Source organism: Raphanus sativus, chromosome 2, assembly GCF_000801105.2.
Source record: "Raphanus sativus cultivar WK10039 chromosome 2, ASM80110v3, whole genome shotgun sequence".
Taxonomy (NCBI): domain Eukaryota; kingdom Viridiplantae; phylum Streptophyta; class Magnoliopsida; order Brassicales; family Brassicaceae; genus Raphanus; species Raphanus sativus.
The window spans coordinates 17204449-17218063 of record NC_079512.1 but is presented as its reverse complement, the minus strand read 5'-3'; the positions used below and the strand labels follow the sequence as shown (position 1 = coordinate 17218063).

The 13615-nt window shown below is 27.4% G+C and overlaps 1 protein-coding gene across 1 annotated transcript; it reads left to right on the top strand.

The window, feature by feature from the left end:
• Positions 1–7931: 7931 nt before the first annotated feature.
• On the top strand, positions 7932–9544 carry LOC108824375 (cyclin-D3-3). The gene is made up of 4 exons (XM_018597794.2): positions 7932–8521; positions 8612–8819; positions 8901–9031; positions 9144–9544. Exons 1-4 carry the CDS (start codon positions 8066–8068, stop codon positions 9417–9419), a joined length of 1071 nt encoding a protein of 356 aa, XP_018453296.2. The 5' UTR covers positions 7932–8065; the 3' UTR covers positions 9420–9544.
• The last annotated feature ends 4071 nt before the right edge of the window (positions 9545–13615 follow it).

Here is a 13615-nt window from a genome sequence, read left to right as displayed (position 1 = left end):
ATTTTTAACTGATGTATGTATTGTACAAACTTCTCGATAAAGCTTAAAACGCAATTATCTACATCCGTAGACGTCTGCGAGTGATGTGGTTACACCAATCAAGCCTAAAGCTTAAGACCATCTTTATAGAACTACTTTATTTTAAATTTAAAAATAGAATGATGAACAAAAAAAATAAGTTACTTTATATTTGGAGCTAACATATTTTTCACTCTGTTATAAAGTAAGAAATATAGTATCATTGATTCATTGGAGCTCTTTTACTCTAAACTCTATTTTAGAAAGAATAATAGAGTGTGGTTGAAGATTCCTTAAGACCATCTCCAATGGTTTACTCTATATTTTTTCTCCAACACAGAGTAATTCTATAATAGAGTTGGAGTTTGCTCTAAGGGTGAGCGTTCGTATACTCATTCAGATTCGGTTCAGATCTATTTGGGTTCAGGGTTTTTAGGATTAAAGATTTCAGCCCCATTCAGATATTTTTAAATTTCGGTTTGAGTTCAGTTCAGATCTTGCGGATTCAGTTCGGGTTTGGGTTCGGATAACCCATTTAAATTATTTTTGAAATTGCAAAATTCATTATATATTTTAAATTTCTCAAAATTTATAAAAAAAGTTGTATCATATATAAATTTGAATAACATATGTCAAAATACCTAAATTTAACATATAAATTAGTTTAGTTTAAATATTTGGATTGAGAATCAATATATATATATATATATATATATCAAATATTTCTGGTGTTTTTAAGTATACTTTAGCTATTTTTAACATTTAATTTTTACTATTTGTATGCATCTTCAAGCATTTTCGACGATATAAAAGTATCTTATATACTTTTGATGTTTTTAATATAAATTAGATGTAAAATAATTAATATATTTAATTATATAAGTCTTTTATGAATATATTCAGATATCCAAAATACTTCGGTTCAGATCATGTTCGATTTCGGTTCTCTAAATATCAAAATTTTGAATCCATTCGGACATTTAATCAATTTCGGTTCAGATTTGATTTTTCGAATCGGGTTCGGTTTGATTCTTCGGATTTGGATTTTTTGTCAAGCTTTAATTTGTTCAAATGGTACTCTATTTTAGAGTAAAAATAAAGTGATGAACAATAAATAAATAAATTATTTTATATTTGAAGTAAATCTACTTTCACCATATTATAGAATGAAAAATAGAATGCTATTGAAATATTTTCACAGTAAACTCTATTTCATATTGCGAAATATAGTAGAGTTAAAGATGGCCTGACAAGAGTCACATTCACCATTATGTTTTAGCTTTACAAAAATGTAGCGTGTGTTTTTTACATTTTACTCTTGTTACAAGAAATTTAAACATGTAAATATTACTATCAACCATAGAAAAATAGTTGATTTTTTTTTCAATTGACGAATTATTATTAAATATTTAAATGTGCCGAGTCTAAAATTATTGTATAGTTGTTTTGTACTAACTAAGAGCAATACTGTTTTTTCTAAAATTATTATAAATTGACTCAGTTATATTATATTGCTTATTCTATGAGTTGCATTTATTAGGTCTCAAATAGATCTGAATATCCAGGATATTTGGGGTAACCACAGATCCGGATATGTATTCGTCAGATCCGTGATTTTGGTATCTGAATTCAGATTTATGATTTTTGGATATTTAGATATTGGATATCCGTCTAGAAATTATAATATCCGCGAAGCAAAAACAATTTTAAGAAATAAAAGTGTTTTTTAAATACAAAAAATCTAAAAGTATGGCATAAATTAAATATTTTTACAAAATTTGTGAATATATCTATGCATATAATATTATTAAAATTAAAATATAAAAAATATGTGACTAGTTTTATTTATAAATATTAATATATCAAATATAGTTATTAATAAATTTAAAAACTTAATATATTTCAAAAATACGAATCTAAATCCGAATATTTAGATCCAAAGTTTAAGATATCTTGATCGGATTTGATTTTGACAGATCCAAAATTTGCTGGATTCGGATCCAAGCACTGAAAATATCATATTTTCAGAGCGGATCTCGGATAAATTCAAATCCTGAATAATAAGTCAGTCTCACGCCTAACATTTATGTATCTTAAGCGTAAAATTTGGTATATCCTTTTCAATAGTACGATGAATATAAATTGACGTTCTAATTGACTTTTTATTATTAAATATTTAAATGTGACGAATCTTAATTTATTGTATTTTTTTTTGCCATTTAAAAGGATTATATTAAAGGGACGAAGCCCATAAAGTATACAAATAAGGAGACCCAACTATATGAAACAAACGGGCCCATTACAAAAAAGGAAAAATGGTGGATCAAAGCCCAATCCACCGAAACCGCTCCTCACGCCACGTGACGCACCAAGCAGACAAACGCTCACGATTGAGACACCACCCAGAACACGCATCACCTTGACGGTAGTCTTGACCCAGCCGACATGCATCACCGGAGAAAACGAAGACCGCCAGTGGTCTCGCCAGGACTCGCCGGATTCTGCTGCCGCCGCACCCATCGGTTTCACCATGGCTGACTTGATTGGAGAGATTCATCGAGACAATCTCGAGATCTCCTCCAAGCCACTGGTTTCACCGTCATCATCACCTGAGCTTTTTTCACCGGAGAGCATCCATCGGTACCCAGAATCTCCTCCGGAAGCAAAGCCTTCACAACCACCATCGTAATCAAAAGTAAAAACTGGGAGTCCCAAAACAGAGCCGCCGTCATCACGCATGTGCCGTACGACGCGGAGTCAGAAGCCGACCGTTTGCCTGAGAAGACAAGACACAATGCCGGAGTCAAGGCCGGCCGACCGCCAAAGCCGACCGCCAAGAGGAGAGGCGACGCCGAAAAAGAAAAACAACAACATAAAAAAACTAAAAAGAAAAAAAAAGCTGAAGCCGGACCGACGGTGGTGGCTGTAGAAACCCACCTGTCAGCCGGAAAACACTAATCACGGCGAAAATCTCTAGAGAAAAAGCGGAGAGATTTATCTAGAGAGAGGGACTCAAGACAGAAATTACTTTTTTCAAGAAAGTTAATTTTTTAATTTATTGTATAGTTGTTTTGTACTAACTAATAACTATACTGTTTGTTCCAAAATTATTATTATTTGACTCAGTTATATAATATTGCTTATTATATGATACATATGAGTTGCATATATGTATTATCTTGAGCGTTAAAGTTTGGTATATCTTTTTCAATAGCACAAGAAATACATTTACATTCTTATTGACTATTTATTATTAAATATTTAAATGTTCCCGAATCCTAATTTATTGTATAGTTGTTTTGTACTAGCTAATAAATATACTGTCTGTTCCGAAATTATTATAAATTGACTCAGTTATATAGTATCTTATATATTAAAACAGAAGTCACAACCTTAACTAATGTGTGATTTTTAAAAAAATGGACCCTCCCTAGAAATCAGTTATCATATATTCATTAATAATATGTCTTACTAACAATAATGTAATTTGATTTACATTAACTGAATTCTGAAATCTAATATTTATAATCTTAATAACAATAATCTCCGCAATATATGGTAACAACCCTAAAACTGTTTTATTAAAAATAAAATCAAAACAATTATTAAATTTCGTTTTCAAATTTGGATATTGTAGAAATCTTATTTATTGTCAATAAGATTTTTACAAAATTAAAAATAAAATCATATCATATTTTATCTATTTATAAATAATATCTACCATTTTGAAAAGAAACCATTATATTGAACTAAATATGATATACTTATTTTAAATTGATAAGTCTATATATTTTTCATAAATAAAATTATTTATGCTAAAGATATAATATGTTGGTAGAATGGTTTAACATTAGTAACCCTATATAATACATGTATGAAATTAACTTATCTTAAAAAATTTATATACAGTAATTTATCAACTAAAATGAATAAACATAAAAATTGCTAAAAGAAATCTAACCCTTTGAATAACGGGTAATGTTCATAATAATTTAATACAAAATAATTTTAAATATGTTTTTTCGTGCTTTAAAATTTTGGTTTTATAATCAAACGCAAGATCAGCAGTACAAATATAATAGAAGCAATATATATATTATGTATGTGATGATTTGAAATAGTTAATTAATTTACTGCATGAAAAATAATAAATTATGTATTTAAAAAAAAATTATTGCACATTTAAATTTATAAGTAACCTTAAAAATATATACTAATTATATAAAATAAATATATATTAAAATTATTGTCTTGAAAAAATTATATGCACCTTCAAATATATAAGTAACCTTATAATTATATAAACAATATATATATATATATAACTGAAAATAAATACACGCACGGTTGTGCGGGTCCAGATCTAGTTGCTTATTATATGAGTTGCATTTATGTATCTTGAGCGTTAAAGTTAGGTATATATTGTTCTTAAAAAAGGTTTGGTTTATATTTTTCAATAGTACAACCAATACATTTACGTTCTAATTGGCTCCCTAGGCCTTGGTATTAGCATAGAAAGCTGCGCGAATTAAAATGTTCATCAAGATCAAGTTATTATATTTAGAAAAGACCTTTATAGGATACACAAAATATACTAAACTAATTTAATAGAAAACAATATAAAATCTCGAGCGTTTTAATAGAACAAGGTCTTTGAAAATTTGTAAGTTTTATTATTAGTTCATTAAGGTTATTTTCATAATTAAGTGTTAGACCAGAAAAATATGAGATATAAATAAATAGAAAATAAATTAAGTTGGTAAGATCTCCCAAATCTTAATTCAAAATAATGTATCGATCACTAAATTTTTTGAAATGGCCACGTTACATAACAAGTCATCCGCTAGTAACCTTTTCATGAACTTGACACTATATGATATATTTAATTAATATGTGTCTATTTTGTCACTTACATTATTTAAAGAACTAGGTGTTTTCCTGCACCATGTGCAGTAAAAGAATTTTAAAATATTTTTAAAAAGATAAATATAAATTATATTTATTTTATTAATATTATAATTTTTTTTTCTTATCAATATTTTAATATAAATTTGATTTAACTGAACATTAAAATTAAGATAAAACCCATTTTGTTTATTTAAAATATATTTAAGAATGTGCATGTATATATTTAAAATTATAATCTTAGGTAGATTTTTCTATCTATTTATTTTAATTAAATATATTAAATAAATATGTAAAATTTCAGAATTGTCAAAATTAAAATTAAACAATATTTATAAAATCTGTAAATATATATAAGAAACTAATGATTTTACGATTTAATTTGATTTTATGATTTAATTTTATAATTTTTTGAAATATTTTAATTTAAATGATATTTCAAAATTTGAAATGCCATAATTGAATTATTACCATATTTTAAATTTTTTTATCAAAAATAAATTAACATTAAATATAATTGTTCATGTCAATATAATCTATAAGACATGTCATCAATTTAGTAGGTATGTCACAATTATTAATCTAGGTGTTTTCATGCACCATGTGTAGTGATGAATTTTTTAAAAGTTAAATTTTATATTTTAAAATGTAATTTATTAATATTATATATTTTATTATTTTGACTAATAATTAATATAAATATCATTAATTAAGCATAAAATTAAGAGAAAATATTTTTTTTATTTTAAATTATAGTTAAGAATATATATGTATATATATAAAGTTAAAATCTTAGATAAAAAAATATTTATTTCATTTGGTTAAATTATTAAATCAACTTGTAAAAAATTTACTAAAATCATATAAAATTGTATAGTTATCAAAATTTAAAACTAAATAATATTTATATAATTTGTAGATATCTAAAAGAAACTAATGATATTATGATTTATTTTTTTTTTAATTCAGAAAATTTAGAAAATTTTAGATAAAAAATTTTATTATTATAAAAGTAAAATTATATAATATTTCGAAATTCAAAATACCATATTTGAATATATTTATTTTAGTGATGATTTATGAGTTATTACCATATTCTACAAAGTTACCAAAAATATAAATCAATATTAAATGTAATATATGAGTTATTGCCATATTCTAAAAAGATTTCCAAAAATATATATTAGCATTAAATGTAATTGTTCATGTCATATTTAACCATATGACATGTCATCAATCTTAATTGCCACGTCACAATTGTTTTTGTGAAAAACGATTGTAGAGAAGGCATGTGGCAAATCACTTCTCAAATATAGACTAGGGGATATGACAAAACTTGATTTATGCTGATATTCTACTTATCAAAGGATATGACAAAATTAATATTGTTAAAATTTGTAAACTCTGTAGTGTTTCTATATCAACAAAATAAAATTATCAACATATCTTAAATTTTTGTATCTATAACTATATTTTCTTTTGAAACTCACAAAATATATTATCTAGAAATGATTATATACAAAAGATAATAGTATATAACTAACATTTGTTCATGAGTTATTTACAAAATATGCTATTAGAAAACTTTAGAATTTAGTAATTCATTAAGATATTAATGATATATCAAATTTTATTATAAATTTAATTGTTTAATTATAAAAAAATCTGTTGAGAAAAATCTAAACAATCTTACCAAATTTTTTTTATTTTTAAAATAAATTTTATAAATCAATTGGGTTAAATATTTAAATATAACAGTGTATTTTATAAAATCTAGAAATAAACTAAAATGATAGATGGTAAAATATAGTTTAGACACAATATGAAAATATAAACCATCTTAAACAAATATCTTTTGTACTATAGTTAAATTTATTATATACAAACTGTAGAAATTAAAAAAGAAATTAAAAAAATTATCTATTTGATTATTTGAAATTATGAATTATAGTATAGAATTAAAAATATATTAATATATTTTATCAATTAATAACAAAATTAAACATGTAAAATAAATTATATATTAATAATATATATATTTAATATTTTATAAATCAATTGGGTTAAATTATTTAAATATAACAGTGTATTTTATAAAATCTAGAAATAAACTAAAATGATAGATGGTAAAATATAGTTTAGACACAATATGAAAATATAAACCATCTTAAACAAATATCTTTTGTACTATAGTTAAATTTATTATATACAAACTGTAGAAATTAAAAAAGAAATTAAAAAAATTATCTATTTGATTATTTGAAATTATGAATTATAGTATAGAATTTAAAAATATATTAATATATTTTATCAATTAATAACAAAATTAAACATGTAAAATAAATTATTATATATTAATAATATATATATTTAATATTAAAATGAACAACAACAACATGCAATTTGCGACCAATCGCAGGTCGCATATTACACGATATCAAAACGAACAACAACGTGATCACATGTTGCAGATTGTGCGATAGGTAAACTAACAGGATCTATGTATCCTAAAATAACACTAGAACAAAAAAAATAGTATACAAATAAAAAATATTCTCAGAATAATAGTATTAGTTAAAAATCTAAAACTTTTCTGTTATATTTGGATTTTAGATTTAGTGATTAAAAATTAATGTTTAGAAAGTGGCGTTCAAGTAAGAGTTTAGTGTTTAAAAGAATTTAATTATTTTAATCCCTTAATTATTGATAATTAAAGTTTCTTTACAAGTTCTATTATGTCATAACTTTTCCTGTGCAATAAACAAATTTATCCACAAATGTATCTCAATTTATACAGTATTATTGGTAAAAATAAATAAAAGAGAATTGTTTTTCCATCTCTGAAAATAAAACAAAGAAAACACAAAATAAAGAAGACAGAAAATTTTGAACAAAAAAAAAAAAAGAAGACAGAAAATAATTAAAAATAAAATAATATTGAAGAAAAACAAAAATAAAAAATAGGACAAGCGTGAGATTAAAACCCTTCACTTTCTTGGCATTTGTCTTCACTACTTTTTTTTCCTCTCTGCAGTAGCATCCATAGGGGGAAAGAGAGAGAGAGAGAGAGAGAGCTCTATAATGGCAGAATGAACAAAGCACTTTCACAAACTCTTATCCTCATAAGAGGAAGATAAATAAGATGGCTTTAGAAGAAGAGGAAGAGGTTCAAAACGCACCGTTTTGTATGCTTTTCTGCGAGGAAGAGAGCCATGAGTTAGAGAGAGACGAGAGCGTCGTAAAGTTTCCGTTTTTACATTTGGGTTTTCTCGATCATGACATGTTGTGGGATGACGATGAGTTACTAGGTTTGATTTCGAAAGAAAACGAGCTAAGGCCGTGTCTTTCCGACACAGTGTTAGATGAGTTTCTTGTCCTGTGCCGCGAGAAGGCTCTTGATTGGATCTTTAGAGTGAAAACTTATTATGGGTTTAATGCGTTGACGGCTCTTCTTGCTGTTAACTACTTCGATAGGTTTCTTACTACCAGGAAGTTTCAGACAGATAAGCCATGGATGTCTCAGCTCACAGCTGTGGCTTGTCTGTCTTTAGCTGCTAAAGTTGAAGAGATCCGTGTTCCATTGCTCTTAGATCTTCAGGTAAGTTTGCTTCTTTCTCAGATTCAGTTTTTTTGTATAATGTCGCTTGTCTGTTCGTTGAAATGCTGCTTTTGTGTTGTGTTTGGTAAGGTGGGAGAGCCAAGATATGTCTTTGAGGCTAAAACCATACAGAGAATGGAGCTTTTGATTCTCTCTACTCTTGAATGGAGGATGCACCCCGTGACTCCAATCTCGTTTTTCGATCACATTATCCGTCGATTCAACTCTAACTCTAAGTCTCACCAGCAATTGGAGTTATTGAGTAGATGCGAATCTCTGCTGCTCTCCGTTGTTACTGGTAATGCTTAGACCTCTTGAGTCCATATGACTTTCATTTGGATCTCTTTGATGCTGAATTGTGTTTGTTATTGGTTTTCAGATTCGAGGTTTCTAAGTTACAGTCCTTCTGTGTTAGCCACTGCAATAATGGTCTCAGTTGTTAGAGATTTCAAGACGTGTGACGAAGCTGAATACGAATCTCAGCTCATGACTCTACTCAAAGTTGATCCGGTATGTGGTGTTGTTATTACTCAAAGAGTAAATAGTTTTGGATCAGTAAAATACTTATGCAGTTAGTGTTTAGGATCAAGAACTGATTCCATATTAATATTTACCTGAACAGGAGAAAGTAAATAAATGCCATGAGTTAGTGGTTGATCACATCCCAAGCAAGAAAAGGATGATGCAACCCTCTAGTCCAACCGGTGTATTTGATGCATCATTCAGCTCTGATAGCTCAAACGAATCATGGGTTGCGTCTGCTTCTGCTTCAGCTTCAGTGTCTGCATCACAGTCTCCAGAGCCTCTATTCAAGAGGAGAAGAGTTCAGGAGCAGCAGATGAAGCTGTCTTCAATAAACAGAATGTTTCTCGATGTGTTCGCAAGTAGTCCTCGCTAATAATTTTTAGAAACATATAAGATATGTTTTCCCCTGTTTACTCTCTCGGCTCTTGTGTCTATGAACGGTTTCAAATGGTGTACTCTTCAGTATTTGATAATTTGAAAGATCTTTTACTTGTTTCATGGGTTTGGTGATGATCAATTTTCACCTTAAATCATTTGCAATTGTTACAATCTTTCATAATCACCAATGTTATAATTATGCTACTTGTCCTTTGTCTGAAAAAATCACATGACATTATTAGTTATTTACTTACTTAGTACATATTTGAGAAATTTGTCAATTGAATTAAAGAGACAACTAAAGAGTTGGTTGGACACAACTAGAACCAAATACACTCTTCTCCAAATCATTTATTCATGGTTCCCTTCACAAACGCCATCGTTATCATTGTGCTGCTTGTCCTTTGTCTGAAAAATCACATGACATTATTGGTTTATTTACTTAGTACAGATTTGAGAAAAATTTCCATTGAATTAAAGAGACAAGTAAAGAGTTGGTTGGCCTTCTTAAGCATTGTTGGCTTCTACAAAACATTTATTAATGGTTTCCGTTTTTAGAGATTTTGATTTGAAAGGATATGAAGTGAGACCAAACAATTGGGTTGGTTTGAGTACTTGTTTCTTTTCAGTAGTGGTGAAAAGCAAAATGGTGTGGGGGAAGATATGCACATCACATACGTACACATATCACATTTTATTATATTATATTTGCAGATGCTATGTCATGTCAAAACATTAAATAAAAATACCTTCCATGAAGAGTCTTGTTGTTAAACAGCACCAAGAAAATAGCATTGAAGAGATTCAAACAAATAAATAACAATGATAATAAATAAAATTAAAATTGAAGATTTTAGTTGAAAAGGAATGAATGTACCAGTCCAAAACCAAACCACTCAGAAGGATTGTTTGTTCTGTGATCTCTGAGATCTTGTGTTTCTTGGGAGTAGTACTAGACGTTTTAATATTTTCAAGAAAGAAGAAAAACATTATATTAATCTTTTCCCTTAGGGTGTTACAAAAAAAAGAAAAAAAAAAATCTTTCCCTTAGGATGTTAGGAGTTTCAAAAATCAATCAGTGTGTCAATTATTCGATGGTAAACAATTTACACACCAAGAAGCTAATTCCGGTCAGAATCTCACGCAAAAACCAATTGATATAGACAGTAGAAACGCTTCTTCACATTAGAAACAGTGGAGACATCACATTAACATTTGATTCACAAAACCAAAATTGTTATCATTATTTGTGATTATGAATTTTGAATCCATGGGAAATTAGACGTTTGGTCTCTATCGGTGCTGTTAAAACCAGACCAAAGACTGAACTATATATTTTTTTGGATCACGGTTCAATAAGATTCGACCGGGTCAAACCTGGTTCAGTAATCTGGTTTAATTAATTTTGAGTATATAAATTTAAAAGTAATGTTAAATATGATACATAATTAAAATATAAATAACTTTTAAACTTAAAAATTATAAATATAAACTAGTTTTAAGTTCATATAGATAGATTTATAGATTTTTGATAGTTTTAATGGTTTAGTAATTTTGAGATACAATCTGATCACGTGATCGGTTCATGGTCGAACTAATTATTAGATCCAATCCGACTATATATACAGTTTATGGTTGAATCCGGTCTAACCACTGGTTCGGTCCGATTTTAAAAACACGGGTCTCTATATACCAATACAAAGTCTTTTGTGTAATATACACACCTTATCAGGTAAAAAGACTTAACCTTAGATGTCATCAGTTGGTGGATCTAAGAATAGTTTTACTAAAGCAAACCTATAAAAACTAGTAAATACATTTACAAGTTCGAATGGGCATTACTAAAATTCTGTACAAAATTACATCAACTAAAAAATTATGGTGGGCAGTTATCCACCCACTCCCCACCTAGCCTCGTCCCTGGATGTCATCTGTTCCAACTTCCAAGGTAAGCATGTGGTTACTAAGAGTATATCCATCCTCATCCCATAATGTACTCCATAAAGTAAGTGTTTTTTTTTGTTCATGCTCCATTTTCCAATTCGATTTTTCAAATAAATTATGAAATAAGGATGAGACGTTTTAAGCATCATATGATGTTTTATGGTGAATATTGGTAGATCTTTCCCTGTGATCTTCTACCTAGAAAAATCAAAGAGAGCTCAAATGGTGAATATTCTAATTTATGCCACTAAAATTCACCAAAATCTGTTTTTCTTTTTTTTTTCCAAAAACTTTATACTATAGAGATCCTGAGATCCCTCAACAATTTGCAGCTAGGTTTTCTGAAAAGATGATCAATCTTAGAAAGGTAGTATTTGACCGTTGGCTCTAGTTACGTCATTTAAATTTTGTAACACGTTTTGGGCCAAAAATAAGCGAAAGTAGATAGCGACCCGTTTAGTCTAATTCGTTTTTATGCTATTGGATTCCAACCGGTTTAAACCATTGACTGGCATGCGAACTTGCATGTGAGTAGGACACACGTGCGAGCCCTGGAAGGAAAACTAAAGCGTGTAATCGTGTATCTTAAAGACCCTTTTTTGTCGACTATTGTTTTAGAGAGCCCACAAGAGCAAATACAAGTGAAAAGTTGAGCAATTCATTTCCCATCTTTACAAACTCGACTAAAAGATAAAGCCCACTTTTATCTTTCAAACCCATCTTCGTTAGAGTTCATATCTATAAATTTAGTTCAGTATAAACACAAATATACATATTCAAAGTGAATAGACGTGAATCTTACATTTTGCAAAGATGATTTGAAAACTTTGGAAGAAAATATCTACAAGATAAGATAAAATTAAAAAGATATAAGACAACAAATTAAAACAAAATTTAAGTAGATTTCTAATGAAGTATGCTTAAAAGTTAAAGTGAAGTCTACTGTATTAACTTTTAAGTAGACTTCATTTCTATCCGAAATATTTTAAATCAGAAAATATAGACATTAAAAATATAAAAATAACTTTAAATCTAATAAACTTTAGAAAAATGTAAAGTTGTAAGATAAAATAGTAGTAAATAAATCACAAAGTTTGAATATGTAACTTTATTCAAATATAAATACAAAAATACATATTTAAAATCTATATATGTAATTCTTACCTTTTTGGGAGGAGTAGATAAAACCATGGAAGAAAATACCTACAAATTAAGATAAAATTTTGAGAAAAATATAGGACAGAAAAATTAAATTCATATTTTTGAGTCTGCTCTAGAATTAAAATTTTGGAGTACATTTATTGTAAATCTACTATGATTGTTTATTCTTTGTTGTTTTACTAATTTTAGTATATGATCTTACAATTTTTGAATATTAGTTTGAAGATTATCATTTTAATTTATTCATACAAAAACTAAAACTAATCAAAATTATTTTGATTTTTGTAATCTCAATTTTTTTCTGGTTTGGTAGACTTGCAAATTAGTCTACTACGTTTTTTGTTCTGTATTTGTTTAGCAAATTGATATATAATTTTATTTATTTTTCTTTTTATTATTCTAATAATATATGTTTTCACATTTTTCATTGAAAACTTACTTTAATTTAAAATTATTTTTCTATTCTAAAATCCTAGTAGACTACAAAAGACGTCTACTATACCCTAGAACCGACTAAACTTCATTATACGTCCAACTACAAATTCTAAACTCTAAATGAGTACTTGATAACCAAAAAGTCTCAATAAATCGCTGTATCAAATACCAAAATAGGTAAATATAAACTATTCAACATTGATATGTAAAATTTAGGTCAATAAAACAAAAAAAATCTAAATCTAAAATCTAACCCTAAAAAGCTTACATGTTAAAACCTTTTATTGCTAAACAATAAGCATTGTCCAACACATGATTACCAAAACAATATACATTCTTTTAAATTGTTCAATAATATTAATTTTTAACTTATATACCTCATAATTGTTCTTATATTGATGATTTATTAAAACTCTCACACAATTTTTTTTATATTTTTTCAAAACTAAATTACTAAATCAAATTACGACGTAGATATGAGAATCAGTATACATAGTAGACTTCTTAGGGGATCTACATGGTGTAAACTTCTATCTATTAAAAGTAGACTTCCGAATGATAGAATCGAAAATAACTTTTTGTTTTTTTTTGGTTGTAAGAGGTAAATAACAATTTTACAACTTCTTTGGGTTAGTTGTGCATTTAATTAAA

What these genes read in the sequence shown, in the direction of transcription:
- LOC108824375 (XM_018597794.2), top strand. Translation starts at nt 8,066, where the DNA reads ATGGCTTTAGAAGAAGAGGAAGAGGTTCAAAACGCACCGTTTTGTATG. An exon ending in CATTGCTCTTAGATCTTCAG is followed by an intron (nt 8,522 to 8,611) that starts GTAAGTTTGCTT and finishes GTGTTTGGTAAG; the next exon opens with GTGGGAGAGCCAAGATATGT. An exon ending in CTCTACTCAAAGTTGATCCG is followed by an intron (nt 9,032 to 9,143) that starts GTATGTGGTGTT and finishes TTACCTGAACAG; the next exon opens with GAGAAAGTAAATAAATGCCA.